We start from the raw sequence: 13,906 nt of genomic DNA, 5'->3' as shown, positions 1-13,906 counted from the left end.
TGTACCAGATTCTAGCTTCTAGCTAATTTGCATCTGCAGTCCTCTTGGCAGGTCAGAGTACATTAAACACAACAAGCAATACAGGAAAAAAAACAACATGAGAACACAGAAAACACAACACAACAACACAACAATAACAAGTTTCGACAGTAAGACGTCATGATTGACTGTATCAAAAGCTTCACTCAGGTCTAGAAATACAATACCAACTACTCCTCCTTTGTCGAGCCTAGATTGAATTTGCTCTACTAATTTACTAATTGCAAGGGAGCAGTTTTAGTTGATTGATTTGCTCGGAAGCCGAACTGCATACGATGCAGACCAGGACTGCTTGTGTTGAGAAATGTTGTGAGTTGTTCAACGACAACTTTCTCAGCAACCTTTGAGATTACCGGCAATATAGATATTGGTCTATAGTTACTGGCTTCAAGGCGGTCTCCAGATTTAAATATAGCCGTAACAATAGCACGTTTCTACTCATCAGGAAAGCAACTGTGTTTGGCAACTGTGTTTCCTCCTCCTCCTCCTCCTCCTCCTCCTCCTCCTCCTCCTCCAAGACCACAACTGACCTTAAATAACTATGACACTAAAAGGTTGCAACCGGCGCCAAGATGGCGGCAGCAAGGTGACTTTTGCTCCTGTTGGCAGGCGCTACATTCCACGCACGTCCGCTTCAATTCCCTGTAGCTCCGCCTTGTTTTCACGGCTGTCGGGCGAGGGCGAGGCTCATTACGCACCTCATCCCATAACGCTCTCCGCACGCCGCTCATCCGTGACTACTCTCCAGGCAGCCCATTGGTTAGATACAGGACTCTCCGGGCAGCTCATTGGTTAGATACAGGACTCTCCAGGCAGCTCATTGGTTAGATACAGGACTCTCCATGCAGCTCATTGGTTAGATACAGGACTCTCCAGGCAGCTCATTGGTTAGATACAGGACTCTCCAGGCAGCCCATTGGTTAGATACAGGACTCTCCAGGCAGCCCATTGGTTAGATACAGGACTCTCCAGGCAGCTCATTGGTTAGATACAGGACTCTCCAGGCAGCTCATTGGTTAGATACAGGACTCTCCAGGCAGCTCATTGGTTAGATACAGGACTCTCCAGGCAGCCCATTGGTTAGATACAGGACTCTCCAGGCAGCTCATTGGCTAGATCATGAAATCAGGGAGATGCTGATGTTAGTATCACACTGGCTGAACAAAAGTCTCCCATCTCATCTCCTCCTCTGCTCCCTCCCTCCCTATCTCCTCACCTCCTTCTCTGTTCCCTTCACACCCTTCTCCCCTCGTTCATCCCCTTCTCTCATCCCTCCTCCCATCATTCTATCCCTCCCTCCCGTCATACTCTCTAACCCCCTTCATCCTCCCATCCCCTCTCTCTCGCCCCCCTCCCCCCCCCCCCGCAGGCGTTCCTAAGCGACCAGGGACCCCTGAGGTACCCCAGACCTACAACAACACCGCCCTGGTGCTATGGAAACCAGCGGACACCAAGGCCCCCTGTAGCTACACCCTAGAGAGGAAGACGGACGGTCTGTGGCTCCCTCTCTCTCTCCTCTATCCCGCTCTTTTTTTCTCATATTCTCTCTTTCTTTCTGTATGTTTTTTTTCTCTTCTCTTCTCTCCCTCTCTTTATATCTCGCTCCCTCTTTCTCTGCTCTGGCAATACTGCCATCTTGTGTTTAGTACGAGCATTGCAGGACCAGTGATGCCCATACATTTTTAACATTTTATTTTCTTCCTCCTCCCTCCTCTCTCCTCCCTCCTCCCTCCTCCCTCCTCCCTCCTCCCTCCTCCCTCCTCCCTCCTCCCTCCAGGAGATGCTAATTGGCTGATCATAGCGACGGGCGTGGCAGACTGCTACTACAACGTGACGGACCTCCCACCGGGCTGCGTGTTCCGGTTCAGGGTGGCGTGCGTTAACAAGGCGGGTCAGGGGCCGTACAGCAACTGGTCTGACAAAGTCCACCTGGACACCACAGGTACTGGACATCAGGGGTGGGGTTCGTTGTTTCACTGATTGACTGACTGACTGACTGACTGACTGACTGACTGACTGACTGATTAACTGACTGACTGACTGACTGACTGATTAACTGACTGACTGACTGACTGACTGACTGACTGACTGACTGACTGACTGACTGACTGACTGACTGATTGACTGACTGATTGACTGACTGACTGACTGACTGGTTAGTTGATTGATTGATTGATTGATTGGTTGATTGGTTGATTGGTTGATTGGTTGATTGGTTGATTGGTTGATTGGTTGATTGGTTGATTGGTTGGTTGCTTGGTTGCTTGATTGGTTGATTGATTTATTGAATATGTTTGTTTTACAGTTGGAATCTCCTCCCCAGCTGTTGCCATAGTGAAGACTGTCCCTGCTCCCCCAACTCCAATGGTTACCTCCTCCATCACTGCCCCCTATCCCAAACCGATCCAGACCACACCCCACTGTCAAACTGTATCCTCTCCTTCCTCCCCCTCATCACCCACTCCTCCCCTCCCCTCCCCCCCTCCCTCCACACCCGCCCCTCCGCCCTGCGCCCCCACCAGCCGTCTAGCCAAGACCCCCGTGTCGGCCCCCGCGCCGACCGCGACCGCCAAGTCTCTCCGCCCCCCCCCCATCGTCCCGCCCAAGCCTCGGAGCCCCATCAACGTGGTCCCCCCCATGACCCAGCCCCCCCCGACGTCCCCCTCTAATCTCGTCACCCCCCCTCCCACCCCCACCAAGCCCGTCCTGTCCCCCGTCCCCACCTACGCCCTCGCCGGACCCCCCCGCGTGGTGACCGCCCCTTCGTTCTCCCCCCAGGTAGCTGGATGCCTCTAGTTCACTGCTGTTTTAACACTGTATCTCACCCAAGCACTCTGAATAGTAGTAGAGCTGAACTCCAATGCAGGTTCCATTGTGTGGAACTTCAACGATGCATCTTCATGGTTGTGCCAGTGACCCAAAGGTCCCTTGAGCAAGGCACTTGACCCAATATGACCTTGAGGAAGGCACTTGACCCAATATGACCTTGAGGAAGGCACTAGACCCAATATGACCTTGAGGAAGGCACTTGACCCAATATGACCTTGAGGAAGGTACTGAACTCGAATTGCTCTGGATAAGAGCGTCTGCTAAATGATTAAAATAAAAATCTAAAATGCTGCATTGAGAGCACAATTACACATTTTCGTTACAAAATGGACCAATAAATGAATGGGTTTACTGTGAAATAAGCCTAGATGTATTTAATGCATATGTATCTAACAAAATGAACCAATGAAAGTATACGTTTACTGTATTTCGATGTATGTTGTCAAATAACCGCCTGAACCCTGTGTCCAGGTCCTCCAGGTGTCCAGTCTCAGCCCCATCGGGGAGGGGAACAGCGCCCCCTCTGGCCGGGGCACCCCCTCCACCGCCCTGCGCCAGGGTGTGCCTCAGAAGCCCTACACCTTCCTGGAGGAACGGGCCAGGTGAGGGGACCGTAACACGGCTCATGGCTCATGGCTCATGGCTCGTGGCTCATGGATCATGGATCATGGCTCATGGCTCATGGCTCATGGCTCATGGCTCATGCCTCATGCCTCATGCCTCATGGCTCATACCTCATGGCTCATGGCTCATGGCTCATGGCTCATGGCTCATGGCTCATGCCTCATGCCTCATGCCTCATGCCTCATGCTTCATGGCTCATGCCTCATGGCTCATGGCTCATACCTCATGGCTCATGCCTCATGCCTCATTCCTCATGGCTCATAGCTCATGGCTCTGGGCGTTTATACTTGATAGACCGCCTCACTGACGAGCGTCCTGTGTCCGTTGTAACCTGCCCCGAGGCGCCCGCGAGTGTAAATATAAATAAATATGTATAAATAAAGTTTACTTATTTACTTACTATATGGCCGTATACCGGTCAGTCTACCTCAACCGCGATGCCTGATGATATAGATTCACCAACGCTGGGGGAGGAAGAGGTCATCCTCAGTCTTGTTTTATTGGGGGGGGGGGAGGTGTGAAAGAAGGTGGAATGTCAGTCCGACCATCTGACAGCAGACGAGATGAACCGAGGGAGTTCAACCTCCTCCGTGACATGAGAGAAATCGATCAGGAGCAGCATTTTAAGTATCTGCACAAAAAAAATGTCAGCTAATCGTTATGTCATTTTATATCCTCTTGCCAGTCTAGTAATCAAATCTATGAGACATCATAATGACGCGGAGCGAGCCGCTAGAAATGTGGAGGTACGAGCCAAGTGGCTCACAGCCTGGGACACGTTCCAAATTATGTCCGTGAGCCAAAAAACGGGGGCTGACTCAAGGAGGATAAATAAGGCTTCAGACCTCCTCGGTTGGTTTGTTTATTTGGATCAGCAACAGCGAGTCTCCCTGGGATTCAAAACACAGACTTCGCAACATTGTGTGGAACAGAAAGAGACGTGAATTACAACAAATAGAGAATAACAACAATAACAACAAACAAACACAATGAAATGTATGTGGTTGAATAATACAGTGACCTCAGGAACTGGGTTTCTAGCCCTGGGCTCCCTGGCCATATATATATACTGACCCCTGTCCTGACCCCTGACTTGACCCCTGACCCCTGTGTGTTCCCTGTGTCCAGGGGCCGGTTCGGGGTGGTCAGGGAGTGCAGGGAGAACGCCACGGGCACCGTGTTCATGGCCAAGATCGTCCCCTACGACCAGGACAGCAGGCCGGCCGTGCTGCAGGAGTACAACATCCTGAAGTCGCTCCACAACGACCGGATCATGGCGCTGCACGAGGCCTACGTCACCCCGAGATACCTGGTCCTGGTGGCCGAGTTCTGCACCGGCAAGGAGATCCTCTACTGCCTCATAGACAGGTGAGGGAACGGGACACACACACACACACACATATACACACACACACACACACACACACACACACACACACATATCTCTACTCACCTCTACTCTCCTCTCCTCACCTCTACTCTGCTCTGCTCAACGCTCCTCTCCTCTCCTCTCCTCTCCTCTCCTCTCCTCTCCTCTCCTCTCCTCTCCTCTCCTCTCCTCTCCTCTCCTCTCCTCTCCTCTCCTCTCCTCTCCTCTCCTCTCCTCTCCTCTCCTCTCCTCTCCTCTACTCTGCTCTACTCACCTCTACTCTGCTCTACTCACCTCTACTCTGCTCTGCGCAACGCTCCTCTCCTCTCCTCTCCTCTCCTCTCCTCTCCTCTCCTCTCCTCTCCTCTCCTCTCCTCTCCTCTCCTCTCCTCTCCTCTCCTCTCCCCTGCTCTGCTCTCCTCTCCTCTCCTCTCCTCTCCTCTCCTCTCCTCTCCTCTCCTCTCCTCTCCTCTCCTCTCCTCTCCTCTCCTCTCCTCTCCTCTCCTCACCTCTACTCTGCTCTGCTCTACTCACCTCTACTCTGCTCTGCTCACGTCTCCTCTCCTCTCCTCTCCTCTCCTCTCCTCTCCTCTCCTCTACTCTCCTCACCTCTACTCTTCTCTACTGCAGGTTCCGCTACTCCGAGGATGACGTGGTGGGCTACCTGGTGCAGATCCTGCAGGGTCTGGAGTATCTCCACAACAAACACATCCTCCACCTGGACCTGAAGCCGGAGAACATCATGGTCACACACCTCAACGTCATCAAGATCGTGGACTTTGGCAGCGCTCAGCACTTCAACCCCCTCTCTCTGAAACAGTACGACCCAGGACTGGGCGCTCTGGAGTACATGGGTGAGTTACTTCAAGGTCCTCTTAGAAATCAGTTTAAAGTCGCACTGAAACGGACGTTTGAGATCATCTAACTTCCGTAGTTTGATGTATTTCTGACGCAAACAAGCTATGAGGGCGGGACATGCGTTTAGAGGAATTTCATTGGAACATTGACAAGTGGACGGGTTTTAAGAACTTTAGACAGATTCGATAGAAGGATAGCGTTGATTGACGGGTGGATGTCGTGAGATTATTGGCCTAAAATCTAAGGTTCTGTTGTCGTCATTGCACGTGACCTACCGTTTTCCAGGAAGTAAGAAATTATATACTTTGATAAAAGATTACAACAAAAGTAGAATTTTGTAATTTTTTTGGCATACATCGTTGAATAGGTGAACACTATGACCAATTACGTGAACCAAAATGGGACAGAATGCTTTTTTCATTTCAGTTCGACTTTAACCAGTTACCACTGTCAAATACTTCAGGTGCACTTGATGTACTGTAGTTTACCTGGTAGCGAAAACTGAGGTAAAATGTACCTCTACAAAGCTCACATTCCTTGTTCATTCACCGTGGTATGCGCCGAATCCCCTCTGTGCTTTGTCCCTTACCCCCTCTACTTGCCCCCCCCCCCCACCCCCCCAATCCCCCCCTGCCCCGCCCTGCTCCGGTGCCCCCAGCCCCAGAGATGGTGAGGGGGGAGGTGGTGGGTCCCTCTGCAGACATCTGGAGCGTGGGGGTCCTTACCTACATCCTGTGAGTATCAGTGACATAGATTACCCATAGTGCAGTAGTGCAGTCATCATGGGATTGATTACCAACGTAGCGTAGCATCGGGAGATGGTTATAGAGACCTTTTATATTCTGTGCGTAGAATGATGCGCTCTGACAATCTTCTTTTGTTGATAGCTTTTGGGCACGTGTCCCGGGCTTCTTGGCATTATTGTGATTTCTGATTGTGTTTTTGATCAGGCTGAGCGGCAGGCTGCCCTTCCAGGAGAAGGACCCCGAGCAGACAGAGGCAAAGATCCTGGCGGCCAAGTTTGACCCCACCAAGCTGCACTCCAATGTGTCCCAAAGTGCCTCCACTTTCATAAAGAAGCTGCTGACGAGCTATGCCTGGTGAGTCAGCGGATCTGTTGAGCCGAAAGCACGCAGAAAGGGACAGGAGAGAAATTGTACATTCAGCAACATGAGAAAATGTTGAATCCCGTTGTTTTGAACCAGGTAAAACACAGAAACATGACTGACGATTAGTGGAGGGTATACGAAGGTTTACGGAACACTTTAGTCAGAGTATACTCACTTCTTTAGTCAGAGTATGGCAACTTCTTTAGTCAGAGTATAGCCACTTCTTTAGTCAGAGTATACCCACTTCTTTAGTCAGAGTATACCCACTTCTTTAGTCAGAGTATAGCCACTTCTTTAGTCAGAGTATAGCCACTTCTTTAGTCAGAGTATAGCCACTTCTTTAGTCAGAGTATACCCACTTCTTTAGTCAGAGTATACCCACTTCTTTAGTCAGAGTATGGCCACTTCTTTAGTCAGAGTATACCCACTTCTTTAGTCAGAGTATACCCACTTCTTTAGTCAGAGTATACCCACTTCTTTAGTCAGAGTATACCCACGTCTTTAGTCAGAGTATGGCCACTTCTTTAGTCAGAGTATGGCCACTTCTTTAGTCAGAGTATACCCACTTCTTTAGTCAGAGTATATTTGGTCAATTGGCGACTTCTAAAACCATGTTTGATGTGTGCTACTGTGCGGTTTTGGGCTGTAGTCATGCTCTTAAGATGTCATAAAATAGTTAGAGAATTTGAAGGGGCGAGGTTTAGGTAACCCTAACCCCCACCATCCAGTGGGCTCCTTGTGTTAATAACTATGGGGTGATGAGCGTGCTAACCTCCGCTGTCTCCCTGGTCAGGGCGCGGCCCACCACCAAGGACTGCTTCACCCACGCCTGGCTGCAGGACTCCTACCTGATGAAGCTGCGCCGACAGACGCTTACCTTCAACACCGTCGCCCTCAAGGACTTCCTGGGGGACGAGGGTCGGCGCCGCGCCCAAACCTCCACCACACACAAGGTGTTGCTGCGCTCCTACCAGGCCGCCACGCCCACCACGCCCGCCGCCACGCCCGCCGCCACGCCCTCCTCGCGCCTCCCCGGCACGCCAGGCGCCAACTGAGGGGGTGGGGCAGGGGGGTAGCCGTGGGTTACGCAGTTATACCTGCTTATCTGGATATGGGGAACACCACCAGCTTCAGTAGTGTGGACAAGGGTCTTCTGAGGAACACACAGCTACACCAATGGACATGTTGGCCGTCCCACGACGAGACTGGGGACACCGGCGTCTTCGGTCCCGCGTCACCACCGGGCCATCGGCAGGGAGAAGGTCTGAGTCGGAGAAGGATTATAACACAGGGTGAGGGTTGTGTGTGTGAACCAGGGTGGTACTGTAGGGGATTACCAGGGCCACAGGGCAGTCCAGGGTGAGGGTTGTGTGTGTTAACCAGGGTGGTGCTGTAGGGGAGTACCAGGGCCACAGGGCAGTCCAGGCTGAGGGAATGGCCTGCCTGTAATGTGTGTCCTCAAAGACCAAGGAATGGAGAAGAAAGAAAGAAAGAAAGAAAGAAAGAAAGAAAGAAAGAAAGAAAGAAAGAAAGAAAGAAAGAAAGAAAGAAAGAAAGAAAGAAAGAAAGAAAGAAAGAAAGAAAGAAAGGAAGAAGTCGCTGAGGGACCCTAGAGAGTGGTGTCGACTATCATCGGGACATCATCTGGATCAGTTGTAATCCCAGTTTGGTTGAGATGTTGGGACAAGATGGACCCTAAGGGAAGCACCACTGGATCAGTTCATCAAATATCAGGACTCAAACACTGCTAACAGACCGCTGTTTCTTCCCCTTATTGACTTGGCATGATGTGTTTGTTTGAGCTCGACAGAGGGAGCTCTCATGATGTGTGTGTGGATTTCAACCGACATGATCCAGCGGACATTTGCTTTGAATGATTTGGTTAGCACAATTAACCTGGAACATGAATATGTATCTGTTTTTAGAGCACAGACTTAATTTTGGGGTTTGAATGTAGTATATCTGGTGGTTATTATGTGAATGTACCATAATGTGTGCTCGTTTATGCTGCTAATTTTAAATTGCATTTATTTACAATTTCTTCTGAATGCAAAACCAAAAAGAATAGTTTGTTTTTTCTTGGAATTGTATGACTTGTTTACCTTTTTCTTTCATGTTAATTTATTGGCATGTGTGCGTTTCTGGGATATGATTTACTGAATGACTACTGATAAAACAATGCATCATGTTTTCAAATCAAACGCACCCTTGTGTGATTGATGTTCATGGGGTCAGAATCTGACTGTGATGACTTCGTCCTGTGGTTGATTCTGAAATTAAGTACTAGAACTTATTACAGTATTGCACCACAAAAAAAAACCTGACAATAGCCATGTTTCCATCCACACGTTTTATGCGAATTAAGTTATATCGAATTAAAAATGCCTCATGGAAACAGTAAAATTCGATTAAAAATCATGAAAATCGACAAAAAGTTTGTACTGTCGATCTCATCGAATTTTCTCTTGTTCGATAAAAGTCTTTTGTGATAAATGCTTTATCCGATTTAAAGCTCTAGATGGAAACGCACGTTCACCGGCTTTATTCACATTCATATTTTTAGCGATCCTCACACAATTTGATTGACAAGTGGATGGAAACATGGCTACTGTAGATGATGTTTTCATGCTGGAATGTCTGGTCATCAGCGGAACGTGTGCTACAGTGTCATCTGCCGGTTGCCAGGTTGGTCACAGCTCTGGGTGCCTCTAAACTGTTTCAATGATATAAATATCCAAAACCATTATCTTGTAAATCCGTAGTCATGGCTTACTCACAATAGATTATGCGTGATGTTTGGCTGTTCATTTATTGATCCGTCATATCATATTTGACTGATTCCATCTCGTACGGACAAAATAGAAAATAATATATCGTAGGGCCTAGTCGTTTGTGGTCAAAGAAAACTCTTCACCAATACAGTGTTTCTTTTTTGTACAAATTTGAATGGAGATTTGTAAATGTACCAATTTGCAGTGTTTATAAAGTGGAAGGTTTGAAATGTTTTTATGAAATAGGCTAGTCTGTAATAAAAACTATTGATACACTTGCATATCTGGTGTTCTTTGCACTCAACGGTTGTGTGTTTGAATTATGATTGATTGATTGATTGATTTTATTTATTTTTAAGACAGGGACAAGGTACAGTAGACATTTACCCTATAGAATAGGGAGAGATGCACTGTACAAGGTTATAGCTAGACAGTTACCATGACATGACTACAATAAAAATGACTATAGGCTACAGGTCGTTTTCTATTTTACACAGGCATATAAGTATAACTTGACGACTCTCCCTTAGTGTTGGTTTGTCCCCGGCCGGTCTCAAGGCACCCGAGCTGGGCGTTTCTTCTCAACTACGCGCTGTTACTGTGGGCTCGTTCACAACATCAAGATCAACCGTTTGTGGAGACTTCTCTCTTAATTAGAGTACTAATTCACTGATATGTTTAATAAGTGTGGGAGATAATCCACTTGATAAAGATGATAATTCCCCCTGAGACAGAAGTTAAAGGATAGTTCACCGTAGAACGGCCTGTGAAGCCTAATCAACAGCAAGTTATTGCTATGAATGAGCATTAAAGTCCATTTTCTCTCGACCAAAATGTATCCAGGACCATTTTGTAAATTGATCTCATATCCTCGATAGTTACAATGTAACTTGTGGCTCAAGGGACCGTCGTGATTTTACTCGTCCCTCAGAAAGTCCCCCAGCATCCCGCCTCAGACACACTGAGGGTTGTGCCACTTTAAGCAGAAAGGGAAGCCTTGAAACCGCTCTGCTCCATGTTTGTATCTGTAAATTGAGAGGGGAGTTGAACTCCATATTGAAACAAAGTTTTAACTTCTTTGTAAATGTATTTCACTTGTTGTTTTTAACTTTTATACCTTTCGGGTACGTGTTTTACAGCATAGAAATGCAAACGCACAGATGCGTTATGTTTTTATACAGTATTTTTATACAGGCGAGTAACTTTTTGGAAATGTAAATATTTAATGTTAATGCATTGAGCCAGCGGTCGTGATAAAAAAGAACATTTTTGTTTGATAAGAACTAGATTATATGTGAATGTGATGGACAATCAGTCCTCAATAATCACGCAAGTTAGTCGAGATGAAGAGGCGAGTAACTCCAAGGGTAAGTTTTAGATCAACTTTTCAAGACGTCACAGTTGTTTTTACGCACACATGTCAAACCCGAGTCTGCCTGGCTTTAATTCCACTACTTCTCATCATCAAAACAAACCACATTTTGCAATTGCATTTGTGTTCCAAACGTTACTCACTAGTATCGGGGAGATATTATTTATTTATATGATTTATTATCAAACAGGGTTTTATTCTGGGGGGGAACTTGAGGGGTGGTGCACCGCGCGCTCTCTGGAAAACCTATTACGCAACCTGCGGTCACTCTGAGAATGGCTTATTTCTCAAACTGGCATCCTCTAACACTTTGTCCCTCATACATACTAGTTTGATTACAACACACGCTAGTCTACGCCCATGTCAGCTGTTTAGTTGGACACCAGACAGAACTTCACTTGAAACTAGGCCTACATGAAACATCAAGGCTTTTCCAAGTCAGTCCAGCATCAAGGACATTGGATTAACTGCGCCACTCAGCAGGATAACAGCTGATCCTAGACAGAGGTTGCTGTTATTGTGTGCTTAAGTCTTTAACTGAACTTTCACCTGTTCTAAACATTCCCCCCTTGACAGTTGTCCTGTATTTCCCCTCTTCTGTACGTGTTATTGAGTGCGTTCCTCCTCAAGTCCTTCCCTCCCTGCTATCTGACCTGGTTAGCTATGTTCATGACAACTTTATAATCAGTTACACTATGTCCTATGTCCTTAGCCTACCTGCCTCTACCCCGGGCGTGCAGGACAGAGCCATGACGCAAGTCTAGGGGCATGTTGTCACATAACGTGTGTGTTGTGCAGTCCCCGGCCACCATGACACTGGTGTGCAGGAGGAATCTGCTTGCCCCGACAATCTGTACTCATGTACGGACCTCACGCTTCCTGTTTTGTTTCCACCAGGATGGTGGGCCGCAGACGGAGAGGGGGAGAGAGAGAGAGAGAGGGAGTCAGAGAGGGAGAGAGAGAGAGAGAGAGAGAGGGAGTCAGAGAGAGAGAGAGTCAGAGAGAGAGGGGGGAGAGAGAGAGAGAGAGGGAGAGAGAGAGGGAGTCAGAGAGAGAGAGGGAGTCAGAGAGAGGGGGGGGAGAGAGAGAGAGAGAGTCAGAGAGAGAGGGGGGAGAGAGAGAGAGAGGGAGAGAGAGAGGGAGTCAGAGAGAGAGGGAGTCAGAGAGAGGGGGGGGAGAGAGAGAGAGAGTCAGAGAGAGAGAGGGAGTCAGAGAGAGAGAGGGAGAGAGAGAGAGAGTCAGAGAGAGAGGGAGTCAGAGAGAGAGGGGGAGAGAGAGAGAGAGGGAGTCAGAGAGAGAGGGGGTTGCTTTACAACACAGTCACGAGAGGGGGAGAAAGAGGCTGGGAATGGAGAGAATGAAAGGAGGAGGAAGAATGGAGAGTTGAAGAGAAAAGAAGTCTGTCCCTTTTTTAAATAAATGCACTAGTGAGAGTGAGCGTTGAACAGAAGGTCCCCCGGCCTACGTGACATCAAACCACCATTTATATGTTCAGTTTAACACACGTCCTCATCATAGTCGAGGTTAGGGTTAGCTGATACTTATAGCTAGTAGAATCTTTGTTTAGAGTTAGTTGAGGTTAGGGTTAGCTGATACTTATAGCTAGTAGAATCTTTGTTTAGAGTTAGTTGAGGTTAGGGTTAGTTGATTCTTATAGTTAGTAGAATCTTTGTTTAGAGTTAGTTGAGGTTAGGGTTAGTTATACATATAGTTAGTAGAATCTTTGTTTAGAGTTAGTCGAGGTTAGGGTTAGTTGATGCTTATAGTTAGTAGAATCTTTGTTTAGAGTTAGTTGAGGTTAGGGTTAGTTGATACTTATAGTTAGTAGAATCTTTGTTGAGAGTTAGTTGAGGTTAGGGTTAGTTGATACTTATAGTTAGTAGAATCTTTGTTTAGAGTTAGTTGAGGTTAGGGTTAGTTGATACTTATAGTGAGTAGAATCTTTGTTTAGAGTTAGTTGAGGTTAGGGTTAGTTGATACTTATAGTTAGTAGAATCTTTGTTTAGAGTAAGTTGAGTCTTGGCCGTTTCTAGACCGATTCTTCAAATGAACTGATGATGTGGCTGCAGTGTTAATCCAGCTGCTGATGTCTCTTACATACCGAACATACTGAACATGGCTCTCTTTCATCTTTTAGCATTTGCATGATCATATATGAACCGGATGGAGTATTTGAGTGTTGGTCTCCATGGACACGGCCCCTGTCGTTGTCCAATCATGCCCCTGGCCGCGGGGGATCATTCCTCCCCTCACAGCTGATCACCACAAACACTCAACCCTGCTTGTTTTTCTCAATATCCTTTTGTCTTGAAGCCTTCAGAAGTCCTTAGTAGAAGTCTTTAGTAGAAGTCTTTAGTATAAGTCTTTAGTAGAAGTCCTTAGTAGAAGTCCTTAGTAGAAGTCCTTAGTAGAAGTCCTTATTAGAAGTCCTTAGTAGAAGTCCTTATTAGAAGTCCTTAGTAGAAGTCCTTAGTAGAAGTCCTTAGTAGAAGTCCTTAGTAGAAGTCCTTAGTAGAAGTCCTTAGTAGAAGTCCTTAGTAGAAGCGTACTGGGATCTAGTTTCCTGCCCTCATTGTTGTAAAAGCGCATAGATCATCACAAAAAACAATCGCTTTGAGAGGAAACATGAGTGGTTTTATTTTACACAAGGGATCCTTGGAAAATGCATTCTAACTCCGGTTCCCGTACGCGTGCGTGTGTGTGTGTGTCTGTCCGTGTGTGTGTGTGTCCGTGTGTGTCCGTGTGTGTGCGAGCGCGTGCGTGTGAGGAATGTGTATAGATACGCAGGTTATGTGTTTGTGTGTGTGTGTGTGTCCGTGTGTGTGCGACCGCGTGCGTGTGAGGAATGTGTATAGATACGCAGGTTATGCAAGAGGCTGCGCTGTGTGGGAGGTGTGTGTGATGTTTGTGATGTGTGTGTGATGTGTGTGTGTGT

At 47.5% G+C, this 13,906-nt stretch overlaps 2 protein-coding genes across 2 annotated transcripts in view; both read left to right on the top strand.

The window, feature by feature from the left end:
- LOC311328411 (striated muscle preferentially expressed protein kinase-like) overlaps window positions 1–7,883 on the top strand; it is a gene marked incomplete at both ends in the record, with an annotated part of 45,172 nt that extends 37,289 nt beyond the window's left edge. Inside the window, 10 exon segments of the mRNA XM_084462383.1 lie at window positions 1,409–1,531; window positions 1,817–1,981; window positions 2,345–2,461; window positions 2,570–2,817; window positions 3,340–3,470; window positions 4,621–4,860; window positions 5,492–5,715; window positions 6,378–6,453; window positions 6,670–6,819; window positions 7,622–7,883. Coding sequence (XP_084318509.1) covers window positions 1,409–1,531; window positions 1,817–1,981; window positions 2,345–2,461; window positions 2,570–2,817; window positions 3,340–3,470; window positions 4,621–4,860; window positions 5,492–5,715; window positions 6,378–6,453; window positions 6,670–6,819; window positions 7,622–7,883 — 1,736 coding nt within the window.
- A 2,753-nt stretch (window positions 7,884–10,636) lies between these two features.
- LOC311328403 (carboxy-terminal domain RNA polymerase II polypeptide A small phosphatase 1-like) overlaps window positions 10,637–13,906 on the top strand; it is a 12,561-nt gene continuing 9,291 nt past the window's right edge. Inside the window, exon 1 of the mRNA XM_084462377.1 lies at window positions 10,637–10,966. Within this exon, the coding sequence (XP_084318503.1) occupies window positions 10,903–10,966 (64 nt within the window). The 5' untranslated portion in view covers window positions 10,637–10,902. The remainder of the gene's footprint in view (window positions 10,967–13,906) is intronic.

The sequence above is a fragment of the Borostomias antarcticus genome (genome assembly GCF_949987555.1).
Source record: "Borostomias antarcticus genome assembly, contig: scaffold_141, whole genome shotgun sequence".
Classification (NCBI taxonomy): domain Eukaryota; kingdom Metazoa; phylum Chordata; class Actinopteri; order Stomiiformes; family Stomiidae; genus Borostomias; species Borostomias antarcticus.
Note: the sequence above shows the minus strand (reverse complement) of the source record. Positions and strands in the feature narration are given on the sequence as shown.